Source organism: Eublepharis macularius, chromosome 12 (genome assembly GCF_028583425.1).
Source record: "Eublepharis macularius isolate TG4126 chromosome 12, MPM_Emac_v1.0, whole genome shotgun sequence".
Taxonomy (NCBI): Eukaryota; Metazoa; Chordata; class Lepidosauria; order Squamata; family Eublepharidae; genus Eublepharis; species Eublepharis macularius.
The window spans coordinates 59,685,586-59,705,141 of NC_072801.1; the positions used below are offsets into that span (position 1 = coordinate 59,685,586).

The 19,556-nt window shown below is 43.7% G+C and overlaps 1 protein-coding gene across 1 annotated transcript in view; it reads left to right on the forward strand.

Moving 5' to 3' along the window:
* Nucleotides 1-19,556, forward strand: part of LOC129339512 (uncharacterized short-chain type dehydrogenase/reductase y4vI-like) — a 50,914-nt gene extending 31,358 nt beyond the window's left edge. The window contains exons 10-18 of the mRNA XM_054994092.1: nucleotides 6,834-6,930; nucleotides 12,095-12,139; nucleotides 12,847-12,947; nucleotides 13,513-13,579; nucleotides 14,478-14,566; nucleotides 14,932-15,036; nucleotides 15,833-15,900; nucleotides 18,121-18,217; nucleotides 19,310-19,556. Coding sequence (XP_054850067.1) covers nucleotides 6,834-6,930; nucleotides 12,095-12,139; nucleotides 12,847-12,947; nucleotides 13,513-13,579; nucleotides 14,478-14,566; nucleotides 14,932-15,036; nucleotides 15,833-15,900; nucleotides 18,121-18,217; nucleotides 19,310-19,504 — 864 coding nt within the window. The 3' untranslated portion in view covers nucleotides 19,505-19,556. The remainder of the gene's footprint in view (nucleotides 1-6,833; nucleotides 6,931-12,094; nucleotides 12,140-12,846; nucleotides 12,948-13,512; nucleotides 13,580-14,477; nucleotides 14,567-14,931; nucleotides 15,037-15,832; nucleotides 15,901-18,120; nucleotides 18,218-19,309) is intronic.

Consider the following 19,556-nt stretch of genomic DNA (forward strand, 5'->3'; position numbering starts at 1 on the left):
CCTGCTGGGGCTATCCCTCTGTACAAATTCTCTCTCCAATATTGCACTCTCCCTCGCAAAGTCCTGTTCAAATGTGGAATATCTCTTAAGTCTTAGAAATAATTGTCCATAAGGAAGATTATATCTGATGTGTGGTAGATGAAAAGACCTAAAATGGAGGTACAAATTCTTGTTGGTGGGTATTCTAAACAACCTCACTCCCAATTTATTGTGTAAATCCTTGTACACTACCATGTTCAAAAATCAAATACAACTATTATCCTGATGGAACTGAAACTTAATAGTGACATGTAGTTCATTCAGCCAACTAAAAAAATTCAGCCAACCTTTCCTTTTCTAACGATTACAAACATATTGTCAATAAACCATTTGTATAGGACAATCTCATTATAAAAGAGATTTTATACTGGATGCCATATTATTGTGTTTTCCAAAATCATCATAAACAGGTTGGCAACTGATGGGGCAAAAGGACTGACCATAGCAACCCCCTTGACTTGGTAATAGAAAGTTGTTATGACCCCTTCTTTTCTCTCAGTTAGTTTTTGCCTTTAACCCTTTTCTTCTTGCCCCCCAGGCAGATTGCTGCCACCAGGAATTATATTCCAAAATCATTTAAATTTCTCCTTTAATAATGTGCCCAAGCATCAAGCTCGTTCGTGGTACTATGTGGCCCTGAGGAAAGGAATGGGATATAGGATATGAATGGAATACATTTGTTTCCTTGTGCAGTGTCCATTATCAAATTTATGAAATTCTCTTTAATTGCCAGAAGAAAAAGTAAAACCATAGAATGACAAAACCCTACAATAATATGGTAGAACTGAGAGAATCTGTTCATCCCTAGCATGAAGCTTTCCTGTGGACTGGTGACTTAGTGTAGTGATAGTTGTAGCTGAGTGTGGGTGATGCTCACGCAAAGGCAATGTCTGGTCCATCATCGTGCCTGTGCTTGCCCTCTCCCCGCCTTGTTGCAATGTAAGCCAGGGAGTTCAACAGAGATGCAGTTGTTTGTTTCTGTCCAATAGGATCTGATAGCAGAGCAGACCCGATCAAGTGGGGCTTTTCTACTCTCCCATGCAACTGCAGCCCCTGAGACCCCTGAAAGGTTGTTCATGGAGATTCGGCAGAAATTGCGCCCCCCCCCGCCAACAGAAGGGATCTTTTGTCTTCCGACCGAAATGTGTGTATGGATGGTGCCCTCAAGTCATAGCTGACTTATGGTGACCCCTAGCAGGGGTTTCATGGCAAGACACTATGAGAGGGGGATTACCATTGCCTGCTTCTGCAGCCCTGGTCTTTGTTGGAGGTCTCCTATTCCATTACTAACCAAGGATAACCCTGTTTAGCTTCTGAGATCTGATGAGATCAGGCTCACCTGGGCTATCCAGGTCAGGACTCAGACCCAAGGTGCAGTATATAATTCCTCCAAGTTGAAACAATTATTTAACCTAACTTGCAAAGTGCCTATCAAATCAGTGGAAATATATCCTTGCATAATGAGCAGAGTTTAGGACACCTCCCTTTAAGCTGGAAAATGGGGCCAAAATATTCCCAGAGAGTTCCACTTACAATTATTCAGCTTAAGGGGGAGGGTGTTGTGATTAAGCCTTTTAATCAAACCACCCTTTCATTCACCTTTTCATAATCAAGCTCTGAGTTAGCCTGGAGAGCCAGGAAGAACAGGACAACTGAAAAGCCATTTGCTCAACTTGAACTGGAATTGCAAGTGCTCTGGTGGCATCTGCAGGAAAACAAAGCCAGGAGAGCTCATGAGCCAGCTCTACAAGACAGGCAGGGGGAGGGAGAATGGGCCCCTCAGCCCAATGCTCCTCTTTCTAGTACTGGTAAGGTGGACTTTAAAGTGACCACCTTGATTTTTGGATCAGGAAGATGTGGAATTGCCTTTTTGGCATTTAAGGGGGCTTGCAGTGAGCAGAACTTCCCCAAAGACTTGTTAAGGGTTCTGAGACCACAAGTGAGTGGGAGATTGCTAAGGTTCTAGCAGAGGAAGATCCTGCTCAACTTGGCAACTATGATTGGCACCGCAGAAACAAAGCTGCGGTGTGCTTTGGGCCATCCCCTGACCTGAGCTGTGTAGGTAAATGGCCCAGCACATGAAACGAGACCAAAGAGAAGCTTGAGGATACTTCGGAGTTCACGCAAGAGGCCCCTTCAAGAAAGGACTGGTGGGTAAATACTACCAAGATCTGGATTCTAATGTCAGTGTGCCTATACTGTTACCCAAATAGGCCTTCTTCAAATTAATTGGGGGAATTAGTTTTAAAAGAGATAAGCAAGAGGGGATAACTGGGATTCTCTCCCTATGTTTATGGGGATTATTCCATTAGACAACTCACAATTAAGCCAGACAGATATCCAACTGGAAAGGGTTTTTTATTCAAGAGAAATAAAAGGGCAAGTGTACAGAGATCACACAGAACATACATACAAGGCTAAGTAAGGAAATCAGGGAAGAAAGGGGGAAGAACCTGTTTAGGGAGGGCAATAATTACCAGCCTTGAAAATAGAGCTTCATGATGAGAGCAGCAAAATGACCAGTGTTTCATGAAGAGAAGATGAACAAATGGATTTCGAAAAGAGTCCAGTAGCACCTTTAAGACTAACCAGTTTTATTATAGCATAAGCTTTCGAGAATCAAGTTCTCTTCATCAGATGCCTGATCAAAACTGGGCAGATACAGAAGAGGAGGGGGAAAGAGAGGGAAGGAAGGGGGCATAAATCACAAGAAGGCAGAATGCAATTAGCATAGAGGCAATCAAAACATTCCTTTGCTTGGAAATGTAAACATCTCCTTTTTGGTGTGCAGTCAGTTTGTAGCAGTGAAGGTATCCAATTCCTATGTAGTATAAGCCTTCGGTAACCACAGCTCTCCCTGCCAGTTGCATCTGACAAAGAGAACTGTGGTCCCCGAAAGCCCACACCAGGCGTCACTGGGCTCCCCCAGATCACACCTCTGTAAAGAGAATCTGTTACCTGTGGTAATGTGATAACCATTCATAGTCTCTATTCAGTCCCCGCTTGACAGAGTCAAATTTGCATATGAATTCCAATTCAGCAGCCTCCCGTTGGATTTTGTTTTTGAAAGGTTTCTGTTGAACCACAGTGACCTTTAAGTCTTTGGTGGAATGTCCTGGTAGATTGAAGTGTTCTCCCACTGGTTTTTGGACGTTTCCATTTCTAATGTCAGATTTGTGTCCATTTATTCTTTTGCGTAGAGGTTGGCTGGTTTGTCCAATGTACAGAGCAGAAGGACATTGTTGGCACATGAGGGCATATATCAGATTGGAGGATGAGCAGCTGTAAGAGCCAGAGACAGTGTAGTTGATGCCATTGGGTCCTGTAATTGTATTCCCTGGGTAGATATAGGGGCAGAGCTGGCATCTGGGTCTGTTGCAGGGCTTGGTACCTGTGCTGGTGACTCTGCTGGCCAATTCATGATTGTAAGTGAGAAGTCGTTTAAGATTGGGGGGCTGTCTGTAGGCAAGGAAAGGTCTTCCACCCAGGGCTTCTGAGAGAGAGGTATCATTTTCCAGGATGGGTTGTAGCTCACTGATGATACGTTGGATGGGTTTAAGCTGGGAGCTATAGGTGACAACCAGTGGTGTTCTGTTGTTAGTTCCTTTAGGTTTGTCCTGGAGCAGACTGTTTCTGGGTACTAGTCTGGCCCTGTTAATTTGTTTCTTCACTTCATTTGGTGGGTACTGTAGTCCCAAAAATGCTTGTTGTAAATCTCTTAAGTGTGAGTCTCGGTCGAGAGCATTGGAGCAGATACGGTTGTAACGTAAGGCTTGGCTGTAGACAATAGACCGAGTGGTATGTTTAGGGTGGAAGCTGGAGGCATGTAGATATGAGTATCGGTCTGTTGGTTTCCGGTATAAGGTGGTATTTATTCGTCCATTATGTAGTTGTACAGTGGTGTCCAGGAAGTGTACCTGTTGTGTAGAGTGGTCCAGGCTTAGGTTGATAGTAGGGTGAAAGTTATTGAAGTCCTGATGAAATCTCTCAAGGGTTTCCTTCCCATGGGTCCAAATGATGAAGATGTCATCCAGGAATCTTAAGTATAGTAGTGGTTCCAGTGGATGGGAGCTGAGGAAGCGTTGCTCTAAGTCCGCCATGAATATGTTAGCATATTGTGGTGCCATGCGTGTGCCCATGGCTGTGCCATTAACCTGTAGATATAAGTTGTCACCAAATTCGAAGTAATTGTGAGTGAGTACGAAGTGACAAAGTTCAGTGGCGAGGTTTGCTGTGGTTTTGTCCTGGATAATATTCCGTATGGCTTGCAATCCATCTGCATGTGGGATATTGGTGTACAAGGCCTCCACATCCATGGTTGCTAGGATGGTGTCATCTGGTAGGTTGTCAATGGATTGTATTTTCCTGAGGAAGTCAGTGGTGTCCCGTAAATAGCTGGGTGTGCTGGTGGCATAGGGCCTGAGGATAGAGTCCATGTATCCCGAGACTCCTTCTGTGATGGTGCATTTTCCTGCAACAATTGGGCGTCCTGGGTTACCCGCTTTGTGGATTTTGGGTAGCAGGTAGAATCTTCCTGGTCGTGGTTCCTGGGGTGTGTCCGTATGGATGCATTCTTGTATGTCCATGGGGAGTGTTTTTAATATTTTATTGAGTTCCCTTTTGTATTGTTCAGTGGGGTCAGAAGGTAGTATTTTATAGAATGTTGTGTTGGAGAGTTGTCTTTCGGCTTCTTGTATATAATTTTGTTTATCCATGATGACAACTGCTCCGCCTTTGTCAGCTTCCTTGATTACGATGCCAGAATTATTTTGGAGGCTGTTTATGGCCTCTCTTTCTCCACGGCTGAGGTTCTGCTTTAGGTGTTGTTGTTTGTCAATTATCTCAGCCTGAGCACGTCTACGGAAGCATTCAATGTAAAAGTCCAATGAGGAGTTACGGCCCTCAGGGGGTGTCCATGTGGAATTCTTTTTCCTGGAGTTTTGTAACGATGGTTGTGTATTGCTGGGTTGGGGGGGGGGTGGGGGCTGCTGTGATGGTGTCTGTTCAGTGCTTTGTTCGTCGTTTTGTCCAGCAGAGTAGTTGAAGAATTCTTTCAGTCTTAGGCGTCTAAAATAGGCCTCCAGGTCTCCACAAAGTTGTATGGTTTGTGTGGGTCTGGCTGGGCAAAAGGATAGTCCACATGAGAGGACTGATTCCTCTTCTGGGCTCAGCTTGTAACTGGAAAGATTGATGATGTTGCTTGGATCCCAAGTGTTTTTGCTCTCTGTTGCAGGCAGGAGTTTTGAGAATTTCTTCTCCTTCTTGTTCTGTAATTCAGTGAATAGATAGTGCGTCCGAGGACACACACACAGCATATGGCTGGGGATTCCAGCTATAGGGTCAAATGCTCCCTGGGGCAAGCTGATGTCTCTGCCCCCAAATCAGTGGCTTAATGGCTGTCTCCAGAGGTGGACAATGGAGCTGAGAGAGGCTTCCAAAGGTGGATTATAAGTTTGAAAGGGGCTTGATGACCCTTTGTGCACTGGATGGGAAAAGCTACTAGGTTTGCTGAATAGCTTGGGTGTTGCTTGATTGGGGAAACAAAGTTGGGTGTTAAGGGGATAAGTCTTCCAGGAAGCCTCATCGTTCTAAGTGATGCACCACCAGGACACTGGGGGGGAGGCATTGGTCAGCCTGCTGTTCTGACTCTGGACAGGAGCTTGGTAATTTTCCAGGCTCCTGTCCAGTTGATGTTCATTCTGCCTTGGGCCAGGCAGTGCCTTTTGTTTATGGAATATGAGGAAGGGGGTTTATGATAGACCATCAACAAACTGCCCTCTCAGTATGAGGAGGAGTCTGACTGCTAACAGTATGGGAGAAATTGTCTAATGCTTTACCAAACTCTTTCAGGAAGAAAATGAAGGCAAAAACTCCTCAGGATGCGTTGGCTACCTCAAACCTGGGTGACCGAATAAAGATGAGTATAAGAAAAACGATGACTGTTATATAATATGTTGTCATGACAGAAATCTGAAGGATTTTACAAAATCACTTAATGCTTCTCACCAATTCTCTTTCATTGAGTTTCCTAGCGAATATTCACTAAATAAAGCAGCACTCCTTTATTTTGCATTTGTACTAGGTAATTTTAAAATTCCTCCAGTACATGGAGTATGCTATTTTCAAACACAGGGAACAGTGCATTACAATAAAGTTCTGTCCTGAGGAACTGTGAATGACTTTCAAATAATGTTTGCATTTGAATTAATGTTTAGTTTAATTTATAGTAAAAAATGAGATGGCGTAACAATATAAAAGAATGTGCAAGCTATAATGACTGGAAAGCTTTTCACAGATATTTCCTTGTGCGTTTTCTAATGCATAGATGGAGGCAACAATAATAACATTAGATTAATATATTGCCCTTCAGGACAAGTAAATGCCCGCTCAGAGAGGTTTACAAAGTATGCTATTATTATCCCCACAACAATCACCATATGCTGTGGGTGGGGCTGAGACTGCTGTGGAAGAGCTGTGACTGACCAAAGGTCACCCAGCTGGCTTCAAGCGGAGGAGTGGGGAATCAAACACAGTTCTCCAGATTAGAATCCCGCCACTCTTAACCACTACATTAGTTTATCTCATAAAAGGTTTAAAAGGGTGGGGAATAGGCAGCTGTTCTGGGGAAAGGCTATCATCATTCCAATTGATCTCTGGAGACATGAAGGACTAAATTTCCCTGCATGCTGTGAGGCCCATGGGTGTGCTCACTGGGGGAAACCACGTGTTGTGCTGTTGCCATTCCTTAATAAAAAGCTCAAATGGCTTTTAGTCATTAAGAGAAATTGAAGCAGATGTCTAGAATGGAAAGTTATCTACGTTACCCTGGCAAGGTGGTAATAGTGACTGGTGGCACCAGTGGCATTGGCCTGGCCAGCGTGAGAGAATTTGGTGAGCATGGAGAAGACTGGGGCTGGATGGAGGAGTGGTCAATTTCTGTCAGGAGGTGCAAAGGTCAAGCCAGCCAGGAAGAAGAAGGCTAGCTCCCTAAATTTCCAATCTATAGGAGAGAGAAAGTGGAAGAGAGGGAAATGTCCTCTTGATATACTCCAAGGCACTTGCGTCTGTCCTGTAGGACTGATGTAGTATCTTGTGGCATAGAGACTATTTGTTAGCCTTTGACATAGTTTATGGAAAAGGTATAATTTATTTCACATGTTCCAGAAATGAGACCTTGCATTGAAAACAAGTTACAAGAGCTATCCCTATCAGCTGTGGTTCAAATTCTGGGAAGTGGAGGAAGGAGGCTGCAGGTGGCATGGTTTCTGTTTTAATAGCAGGTGAAGCTACACCTGTTGAATTTCATCCTGTTGTAAAGCTTTTTAAGCCTGGACTGCCAGAGTGCAAAGTGGTAATCATACTTTTGAATACCTAGCGACACTCAGACTGTGAGCCTGTGGCTGGAGAATTGAGTGCCTATATCATGAGTAATTTTTTTCAGGCTGGGTGTCAGAGTTGGGGTAGGATTAACCTGTTGAATGCCTGCTTCTGAGGCTGCCATTAATTTTCAAAGGGGGGATGACAGCTGTAGTGGTTTAAATAGGATGAGCAGATGCGAAAGAAGACCCAACTCCTAATCTTTTAGATGCTGTAGAAAAAGGTTCCTCTCTACCAAGGTACACTTGAAAAAGATGTACTACTCTTATGACCTCTTTGAGGGTTCCTGAGGATATTTGTTGGGCCAGTGAAAGAAAGAGGATGCTAACCTGGATGGCCCATTAGAATGATTGAACAGGGCTCTTTTCTGATTTTATTTATTTATTTCATTAATACTCCACTTTTCCTTCCAGGACCTAAAGAAGTTTACAACATTCTCCCCATTCTGCATTATACTCTTACAACACCAACTCTGTGAGGTAGCTGAGTGGCCAAGGTCACCCAGCAAGCTTCCATGGTAGAGTGGAATTCAAGCCTGGAATGTCCCAGAGCCTAATATGCTGGGATATGTTCTGTGGCACTCAGTCAAGGTTTGAGTCCCATTGATTGGGAGAACAGCAGGCTATAAATCTTTCAAATATATAAAGCTGTGCAAAAAATGCCATCATCTGTACTGCCATTAACAGTTTCTCTAGAAATGCATCTCTCATCACCGAATCATCACTGGGAGAACATAGTTTGTGATGTAAAATGCAAGGAAAGTGAAACTGGTCTCACCAGAGTTATCTAACAGGGCTAATTTTGAGATCCATGGAAAAAACGTCTTCAAAGGAGTGGGCTAAGTCTGAGATTCATAAGCTCTCCTTGTTGACTGGAACATCAAGTGATGGTTTGCACGCAGGAATGGGCCATCACAAATGTAACACGGAAGACAGGATTTTTCTATCCCTTCCCATCATTTGAAACACAATATATTGCAATGGACAGTTCATAAATCCAACTGAGAGGCAGTGAGATGTGGTTAGAGCGTTTGACTAGGATCCAGTAGACCCACGTTCAGATCCCCACTCTTCCATGGACATTTCCTGGGTGATCTTTGGCAGTCACACTCTTTCAGCCTAACCTACTTCACAGACTTGTAATGATGAAATGGAGAAAAGAAGGATGTAATTCAGTTTGGGTCTCACCTTGGGGGGAAAGCCCAGGCATTAATGAAGTAAATGTATAAACTGTAAGTCACTGCATACAGAAATAAAACTCTTAACTCCCAGGATGATCAGCTGTGTATGTGTGTGCGTGTGTGTGCATGCATGCTTGGCTTTTCCTCCCACCAGTGTTGAGGCATTGTTGATGAGCAGTGATGGAAGATCCTGTCCCTTAGGCATGGTTTGGGGTGGTTGTCACAAGGTGAAGGAAAGAAGACTTTCTTTTTATTTATTTATTTATTTTTTCTAGGGTAGAAGTTCTACCTGTTTAGGATGCTGTTGGAGAATATATATTCTCCTGTATATAAAAGGCAATTAAAAAAAATTAGTACTCACCAAGGAGAAAATTTGTTTACCAGGCTTTAATACAAATTAGAGATATTTGCACTGATGATTCTGCAGGGTGGTGTTTTATTTCACCATAATGAAGTTTACTTTGTGCTCCCAACAGTGTTTTGGATAAATGCAGAGGGGTGACTTTACAGGTTACTCCAGCTGCTTTCTATTTTCAGGATTTAGCCCTGGAGCATGTTTTTGGGAGCATGGTTGAAAGAAGTTAGCTGTCAGGTGTGTGCTGGTAATTGGAGATTCCCTACTGAGAGGGGTAGAGGGTAAAGTGTGCCGCCCGGACTTGTTGTCTTGTTGCTCTCTACCAGGTGCACACATCCAGGGTAGGAAGATTCATCAAGCCTACAAATTATTATCCTTTCTTGCTGATCTATGGGGGAACAAATGATATTGCCTGTCACAGCCCAGAACGGATTAAAAGAAATTATATGGCTCTGGGTAAAAAGGTTAAAGACCTGGGATGACTGGTTACGTTTGGTTTTTTGGACTATGGCTTATGCTTTTGAGTAGAGATGGGCACGAACTGCCAGCCTATTATTTATTATTGGTACCTTTCCTGCTGCCTGCTCAGGTAGGGTTTCTGGGAGTGGTGTGGTAGGGATCTTGATGGCTGGAGGAGAGCCTGCTGGCCCCCACGAACAACGAACATGTTCGTGAACAGGTCATGTTCGTCAATGTTCATTGTTCATTGTTCGTGGATGGCAACGAGCAACAAACACCATGTTCATTGTTTTTTTTTTCTGTTTGTGTCCATGTCTACTTTTGAAGCTCTTCTATCAAGAGATGATTTGCACCCAGGGGTCATTTCGTAGAAAAAGAGCTGGAGGAACTCATTAGCACAACTCATTAGCATATGCCACACCTCTTGCCATCACCGGAAGTGTGTCATTAGTATAACTGATTTGCATATGCCACACCCCCTGACATCACCTATCCTGGCTGTTTTGGACCCAATCTTGGCTATTCAGGTCTGAAATTGGGCCCAAAATGTCAAAAAAAGGGGCTGAAAATGGCTGAAAAGGGGCTCAAAATGGTCAGGATCGGGCCGCTGATGAGCGGGAGAGTGACCCACCACCCGTCAGAGGCCCAATCCAGGCTGTTTCGGCCCCAATACAGGCCGAAACGGGCCCAAAATGGCTGAGTCAGGTGGGCAGGGCCACCTGACATGTGACCTCTTTGGGGAACTCCCGGAACTGTGTTCCTGTGCGTTCCCCCTGGAAATGAGCCCTGTTTGCACCTCATGAGGGTAGGAAACGTGTTTTGTAAGAGCCTCGCAAACTGGATAAGGAGGGCTTTAAACTAAATCCTATGAGGGAGAGAGACAAAAATTCAAAGACTATAACTAGAGATGAGAACACTAATGATTGGCACCAAATGGCACATATACTAGGAAACATTAACTCGAAGGTAAGTACAAAAACCTCAGGGCATATAATTCATGGATTTCGATGTCTCTATACTAATATAATGAGAAACAAGCAGGAGGATTTTGAAGTTCTAATACTGGAAAGGAACTAAAACATAATAAGCATTACTGAAACTTGGTGGAATGGCACGTACAATTGGAAAACTAGGATTGAGGGATACAACTTTTTAAAAAGGGATAGACAAATAAGGGAGGAGGGAGGAGTTTCATTATATGTAAAGAAGGTATATACTTGTGAGGAAATACATGTATCTGAGCATGGAAGTTCAGTTGAGAGTCCCTGGTAAAAATAAAAGAAGAAATAGTAGTGATATTATGGTGCGGGGTCTGCTATAGACCACCAAGCTAGTCAGAGGACTTGAATGAGAAACTCCTCAAACAAATGACAAAGTTCTCAAAGAGACGGGGCACAATGGTCATGGGAGAGTTCAATTACCTGGGTATCTGTTGGAAGTCTAGCTCTGCTAAAAATGAAAGGTCAAATAAATTCCTGACGTATCTTACTGAGAACTTCATTTTTCAGAAAGTGGAGAGGGAAACAAGGGGATCTGCTATCTTGGACTTGATTCTAACAAACAGGGAAGAACTGGTTGATGAGATGAAAGTTGTGGGCACCCTAGGTAGTAGTGATCATATGATTTTTGGGGAAGGAAAACTGTTCATGGTCAGAAATATAGCTTGGACATCCGCAAATCAAATTTTAATAAACTGCCAGTATGCTGGGCAGAATCCCATGGTCAGAAAAACTTAAGGAGAAAGGAGTTCATGAGGGGCTGGAGTTTCTTAAAGGTGAAATATTGATGGCACAATCACAAATTATTCCTATGGGAAGGAAAAATGGGAAGAGTCCAAGATGCCAAGGTGGCTCCATCAACAGCTTTCTAAAGACTTGAGAGAGAAAGGGGAAAAAAGACTCATTTAAGAGACAGAAGGAAGGACCTTACAACCAAGGATGAATATAAACTAATAACCAGTGCTTGTATGGAGAGTGTTAGAAAAGCTAAAGCTCAGTATGAGCTTAGGCTAGCAAGAGATGCTGAAAACAACCACAAAAAGGGTTCTTTGCTTATGTTCAAAGTAAGAAAAAGAGCAAGGCTTATTGCAGGGACAGGAAAGTGAAACTGTAACAGGCGATGAAGAGAAGACAGAACTGCTCAATTCCTGCTTTTCCTCATAGAATCTTCTTCCATTCCCAGGGTAATGACGATCATCACCTTGAAGTCAGGTAGCAATTTTCACCAGGTCAGTTTGGTGAGGGATCCTGACAGTGTTTTGCCATCTTCTGGGCGTGGAGCAGGGGTCACTAGGGATGTGTGTAAGGAGGGATTTGGACTAGATTACCCTGGAGGACCCTTCCAACCCTATGATTTAATGATTCTATGACAGAACAATGAGCAAATGGAAGGCACCTTCTCCCATACAAGGAACAGGGCTTCAGGGAGGACCTTGTCTCCTCTTCATTGGAGACAGTCTGGTAGTTTGTTTGTGGTGAGAACTGTCTGTGTAAGCTTGCCTCTCCTCAGACAGAAAACACCTCTTCCACCTGCAAAGTGTTTGTGGGTTTATGTGAAGACTTAAACTGTGGGAATGGCAGGAAGTGAATCTTGTAAACAAACAAATAAATCTAGTGATGTAGATCTCTGTGTGTGTCAAGCCTCTTGAGTTTTGTCTTCCCCTCATTTCTCCCCTTGCCTTTCAGTTCGTCAAGGCGCCAAGGTGGTCTTCTGTTCACGAGCACGTGGAGGTAAGTCAAGAGCTGCTTTCTTCACCCCCCAAGACAGGTTCCCCTTATTTGCTTAAAAATGCCACCTCTACAGTGAACTTTCTTGAGGCAGCTTATAAAGAAAAATTAAATAAACTCAGAAAGACACACAAGATTATTAATTTAAAAAACATTAAAAAACCTGCAAGAACTTTACAGAAACAAATTCTTTGTTTCCTGTAAAGAATAAATGCCAGCTTGAGGATTACACTACTTCTGTGGGACTGCCTTAAAGGGACATGGTCGATATTTGTCTTTTGTATTTGTAATTGATGTGTATGAATTTTGCATAATAGCGATTGTTAAGAAATATTTAATTGTGTGATAGTACGCTTGAGCACTGAACACTTTAAATTGATGGAATATTTTCTATAACAATTGTAGTCAGTTATTTATTACACTTTATTGCAAGTGCTGTTGGTTGGAGGGACAGACAGACAGGCAGCAAGTAGAGAGCTCCGGGCACAGGAGTAAGATGATCCCCGTACCCAGCCCCTTATGCTCTCCTGCTTCCAATTTGCGTTAGGTTACAAAATATAAAGAAAATACATGTTGAGGGTAGTAAACACAGGGAGGAGAGTAAACTGGAAAGATAACATCACGACCAAAGTGGTAACTCTCATTGTCTGCTTCAAACACTGCTAGAGAAAGAATCCCGGTAAGAAATTTTAAGTTCTCTCCCCTTGCAGCAAAAAAGGGACAGGCAATCCAGAGGGAGCTGCAGGATTCTGGGTGCCCAGGCGAGGCGTTCTACCAAGTCTGTGATGTCCGCCAGGAGGCAGATATCAAGGTAAGCTAGAACTTGGTAAATAGTGGTGCTTATTTGGGGGTTCTTCAGCATTTTCCAGAAATGTCCTTTCATGTCTATATTTCAAACCATTCTCCTTAATCTAATTTTCAACTTTCTGAATGGCTCGTGACTCTTTTCTTCTGGATCTTTCCTCTTGATTTTGTATACTCTATACATTTCTAGACCTCACTGTCATAGCATATTCTTCCTTTGGCTGAGGCAAGAGAGTTCTGGAGTCTGAGAATGAGCAGGGCTCAGAGGTTGAGCAGATGCATTGCCTCTTTGACTGTAGATGACCCAGTCAGGTTGGAGGCATCCCACGGTTCAGAGCTCCTTATCAACCAACAGTCTGAGCACCCTCTTCCCAGGCTGCAGCTGGCATTGACCTCACCCTACTCTTCAGTCACTCCTCTTCTCATTTGCTACCCATCCTTCTCTGTCTCTCAGGCTTTCTACCAGTGATTCAAATAGGTTTGACCCAGATGGTTTCTTGCACCTGAATCACAGGACATTCAGTTCTGTTGTTATCCTTGCCCTGATCTCTCTTTTTCCTCTGTTCCTGCAGAGGTTGATTTTGGCAACTATAGAACATTATGGATGCCTTGACTGCCTGGTGAACACTGTTGGAGAAAGTGAGTGTTTTTCCAACTGTTGGGGTGAGGGAAGAATTTGGGACGGACGCATCTGGGCGCAAGTGTGTGCTCCTTGTTTATTCAAAAGCCAGCACTGACTTGTTGAACAAAGGGTTCAGGGAACAGTTGTTGGATATTTTGTTGTGCGAAGAGGAAGAGAAAAAGATCCTGCAGGGGGCAGCAAGGTCTGGCTAGACCGGCAGCAGGGGAGCACCTTCTTTCTCAAGAGGTTTTTTTTCCTTTTCTCTCTGCAGAATGCTATTTTAGGCTTTTCTTCTAGCGCGCTGCATGCTCTCACTCAGCTTACAAGACAGAAAGCTTTAGCTATTCTTTTCATATCTAGTTTGTTGATTTTCTATCCAGTCTATTAATGGACCCAATAGAGCTTTTTTTTTTTTGGCTCTTCATTGGTTCATTATCCTGGCTGCTGCACAGGCACTCTGCCAATAGCAATAGCTTTTTAGGTGGCTGTTTACAAAGGAACTAAAGAAATCCTAGTATCCTAATGACAAAGTATTTATATGAAGCTTTTGGAACTCCCTTCCCTGAAGCTTCATATCTCCCACACTAACCCTTTCTAAAGAAAATACTACCTTCTTTTAAAGAATAATTAACTTGTGGATGTTACTCTTCCAGGATGTAGTGGTGGCTATTTGTTCAACTGGAGAATTAGACTGATTCATGGAGGATGGGTCCATTAATGCCATTTAGCCATGATGATGAAACAAAACCTCCATAATAATTTTTTAAAAAATTATTACTTATCATTAAGCAAACCAACATGGAAATCTGTCAGCATATTGTGGGCTGGGGTTCTATTCTGTTCTTGTCATTTTGTGGATCTTGCTTCTGTGAAACTCACTTCAATTTTATATCCACTCGATCCTCTTGCAAACAGTTTATTATGATAAGATAGATGATGTGAATGCCCAAGACTTCTGCAATCTCATGAAAGTCAACGTTGTGAGCAGTTTGTTAGCATCAAAGGTGAGTTATTCTGAGGTATAACCACTTTTTCTCTTCCCTGGGGGCAGCTGGCTTCCTCCAGAGCTGAAAATTATAGAAAAAAACCTGGAGTGCTATATGTGTTAGAGGTGTATTGCTTTACCTGCAACTGTCTGACCTCTGGTGCCCAAATTAGAGCATCAAGGATAGGACTTGCTTTGCACTCTAAGCATTCACCCTTAGCATCTCCAGTTGCAAGAATGTCCACTAGCTATGCTGGAAACGGTGTCTGCCAATCAGCACTTCTAAAGTAGTAGGATTAATGGTAAGACTCCAATATACGGCATCTTTATTTATTTCTCTTTTTGATATCAGGCATACAGTTTCTGCTTATATTTTGTGTACAGTACTCACTGCCCTACTTACGGGAAACGAGAGGAAACATCATCAACATCGCCAGTCTTGCTGGTGTTTATGGGGTGAAGAATCTTTTGTCATATACCACAAGCAAGGTAATCCTGACCCAAGGATAGAATCAGCTGCCAACAGTCAAATGTTTTTCAACATGTCTGCTCTTGCATCTTTAAAAGTAGCTTGATTGGCAGATGAAGGTTTTCATAGCATGCCTTAGACACTAACACGGGCTTTGAAAAGCTCCACCTGCTGGATCTTGTAAATTAAGTTGCTACTAAAGGCACCAGAAGAGGCCAGGTTGGTATTTTTCATGTCAGTTGGCAATTCTTATACATGAGTCTAAACCCAGTCTCTAAACCGTAAAGGTTTGATGGAATGTACATTTGCCTTCTTTTCATTAACAGACTGAGAAAAGCTCAATTAAACCTCAAAGGTGAATACATCCTACATCTTTCACCTTTACATATGAACCTGACCACCTTGGGGAAAAAAGTTATTTCACTTTAAGGGAGGGTTAATCAGAATGTTATTTACAGATTGATATCACTTAACTCCCAATTATGAAAAGTTTGGCTCTGAAATATGTCAGCTACTCCCACCACCCATTTAACTTGTACGGAAGGAACAGAGCTTTGTAGGGAGGTGATGACGGGTGCTGAAAGTTAATGCTGACAGATAAGGAGGTCTGGCCCTACACCTTGTATTGTGTCCTCACTAGGGTTGCCAACAGCCTTGAGAAAAGTGTCTTGTCCCAAGGGAAGCTTAGTAGGCACTTGGATTGTAAACATTATCACAAAAACTTCTTTATGCTCATCAGACTGTAGACAAAGGCATAAAAGAAGACCAAGGCATTTCTGGTCAGTTTGCAATCCTGCTTGTGACTTTATCTTGCAGGGTGCTGTTATCGCAATGACCAAAGCCCTGGCCATAGACGAGAGCAAATACGGAGTGCGAGTCAACTGGTAAAACTTTTATTGCAATTTGTAGAGGAGTATCAGGAAAGAAAGCCAGGCCTTCCATATCTCAGTACTAGAAGATTAAGATCAATGTTTTTTGCTGTATCAAAAAAAGAGATAATAGAAGGAGAAGATAAAGAATGGTAATGTGCAGGGCTCATTTTGAGGGGGAACGCACAGGAACACAGTTCCGGCAGTTCCCCAAAGAGGTCACATGTCAGATGGCCCCACCCACCTGACTCTCGGCCATTTTGGGCCCATTTCGGCCTGGGTTGGGGCCGAAACGGCCTGGATCAGGCCTCTGAAGGTGGTGGATCACTCTCCCGCTCACCAGCGGCCTGATCCTGACCATTTTGGGCCCCTTTTTGGCCATTTTCAGTCCCTTTTTGCCATTTTGGGCCCAATTTCAGCTCTGATTGGCCAGGATTGGGTCCAAAACAGCCAGACTAGGTGATGTCCGGGGTGTGTGGCATATGCAAATCAGTTATATTAATGACACACTTCTGATGATGGCAAGAGGCGTGGCATATGCTAATGAGTTGTGCTAATGAGTTATGCTAATGAGTTCCTCCAGCTCTTTTTCTACGAAATGTGGAATTGACGTTCTCACAGTGTAATATCCAGACAATTGGGCTGGGGTCACTTTCTAGAGTTCCAATTAGTACAAAGTCCCAACATTTCTTTTCTCTTTCAAATGTTGTTCCTTATGAGAAGAGAAATGCAAGGAATACATTTGGTACAAAATATGATAACTTCTAGAATTACAGTTTAAGAAATGCATCCCATTGTTTTCAAACCCAGTGGTATAACCTGGTTTACCTTAAAGCTGTGCAAAGTGTCTTTAAAGATGAATGTTCATATCAGTCTGTGTGATTTCACCAAAGCACTGAAACTACTGCACACACCAGGGGGTGGTCTCTCCCAGGTATGTAGAAAAGTAAAGGTAAACACCGGGTCATTACTGACCCATGGGGGGACGTCGCATCACGATGTTTTCTTGGCAGACTTTTAATGGGGTGGTTTGCCATTGCCTTCCCCAGTCATCTACACTTTACCCCCAGGAAACTGGGTACTCATTTTACCAACCTCAGAAGGATGGAAGCAGGGGTGGCACCAGAGTTTCTGGCGCCCATGGCTGCCCCCCACATGCACGCACACGGAGTGCATGTGAGCACCCCGGACTGCGTGATGATGTCACCAAGTGATGATGTCATCATGCAGCAAAGCTAGCCCCATTGGCTGGCGGGTGGCTGGGATGGTGCACGGAGGCTGCCCGCACTCCCAGTTGGGAATGGTGGGTGGCTGGGTAGCTTCCGCGCACCTCCATGGACGCCTGCCATGCCTGGCTTGTGGCTGTTGCGCCCAGCCGGGGGCATGTGTTGGCAGCGGCAGTGGTGCCGGCCAGGCACTCCAGCTCTGTGGCGCGTGCCTCCGCCCCTGGCACCCCCTTCGGTGCCTCAGCGCCCATGGTGCCTGCCTCACCCCCTCAATGGTGGTGCTGGCCCTGGATGGAAGGCTGAGTCAACCTTGAGCTGGCTATCTGAACCCAGCTTCCACCAGGATCAAACTCAGGTCATGAGCAGAGCTTGGGCTGCAGTACTGCAGCTTACCACTCTGTGCAACGGGGCTTTTTACAGCTTTTTAAACAAACTAGAAGGAAAACAAGAAATTGGGGGTGGGATAGGGAGGTAGGATTCCAGCTTCAGTGACAGCCAAATCTGATCCAGGACTCTCAGAATGTAAAAAGCAGCTGGGAGTCAGGGCAAGGAGAAAAAGGGGTGGGGTGGAATGAAATCAACCTGCTTAAGAGTTTACAGAATCCCTGAGGAAGAGATTTGGTGAAGCAGATTAAGAAACTTTTATGCATTTCTTGCAGGCTCACAGCTTGGATAACTAACTGTCCACACTTTTTAAAAATTTGATTTAAGTTATTGCTACTGCCTTTTCTTGTGCCAGAAACAAATGATTTTATTTTTGCATCAAGTGAGATTGCAGATATTGCATTCCATTCCGTATTTTCCAGGGATGCAGAAGGGAATAATCTGGCATAGGATTGTAGGGTGAATCAGTTCATATAGTGTGCTCAACTGTAAGATGGAAGTTAATGTCTTTCTAGAAATATTAAAGATACTTCTTCAAAATTGATCAATTTGGGAATATGTTTCTTGATATTTCATGATGCCCCTGCCCCCCCTTTTTTAAATTCTGAAGCATTTTGATTTCTAGCATTTCACCATCCGGTATCTGGACACCTTTTTTGGGAAAGTTATTAAATCAGTTACCAGATCCTGAGGCAGCAATCCAGGAAACCAAAGATCTACAGGCAAGTGTGTTGCATAAAACCAGAATGGTGGTGCTTCCCAACCTGCTCTGTCATCCTTAGGGTGGAGCCTGAAGTTCTCCAAGAATGACAAGTACAGAGATCAGTGCCCAGGAGACTATTGTAGGTCTGAATGTTAGTGGAAGCAGAAGTCCTAGAGTGGCTGGCTACAGAGGGTTGATGCTCTTCTGTTTCTCCTGTGGAAGAAGGATCCATGCTGATCTCCTTCCCCAGACACTGTCTCCTGATCTCCCAAACCAGAACTGGCCACCCTAGCTTTACCATACCTTGACCTGGATGGCCCATACTAGACCAATCTCAGAAGCTTGGTTTGTACTAGGATGGAAGTCAAGAGTTGCAACCCAGAGGCAGGCAATGCCATATCTTTCCGAACATCTCTTGAAAACACTGCAAGGTCACCATTAAAAAAGCTCTATGACTTGTAGGATGGTAATAAAAAGTAGGGCTGTGAATACACTGGTAGAAATTCAGAATTCTGTCCCAAGGTAACCTGAATTCTATTACTATTAAATCCTATATTAAAATAGAAGCATGCTGGCCCCAGAGACCTATTTAAAGTTGGGCCTTAGCAGAGTAATATTAATCTCAGAGAAAGCATGAGGGGTGGTGGGTGCTTGTGTGCTGGCTGGTGTGAGTGTGACAGAGAAAATAACAAAATAACACTTAGCTTATGTTTAGAAAGGGAATATGAGTTGTTTATTATAGGAACTCCATACTCTGACAGGAAAGGAGAGAGAGATTTCTATCTACCTATCTCATCTAAGAATGGACATGGATGGCAGGACAAGTCCTGCATCCAGGGTGGAAGGTGAAGAGGAGGATGTCATGAGGAGGAAGTCCTGAAATTAGCAATTTACACATCAAAGGATTGTCAGAGCAGTAAACAGATGCCCTGACACCTCTCTTTCTCTCTCTTTTGAACTCTTTGGTTTGTCCCTCTCTGAAACCTGAGAAAAGGGACAGCGTCACCTCCTCCTGTTCTAACATCCCACCCTGCCAAGAGTCAGCTCATTATGAAATCTTACATTCAATGAATATGGAATTCTACATTTCTCTTCTTTTGCACATTTATAGCTTATGGGACGTTTGGGTACGCCAGAAGAGGTGGCCTTGGGCATCCTGTACCTTGCTGCTGATGGAACTTTCTGTACTGGTTTCAACCTTATGCTCAGCGGTGGAGCAGAAGTTGGCTTTGGGAAGAAGAGCGAGGTGGATCCTCAGCATGGCCCAAGTGTGAGTGGGAGCTCTCAGGACTCCTCCAGGAAGTAATAGAGCTGCAAAGTGGGGTGCAGATAAGAGCTAAGAGTCCAGATGTCATTTA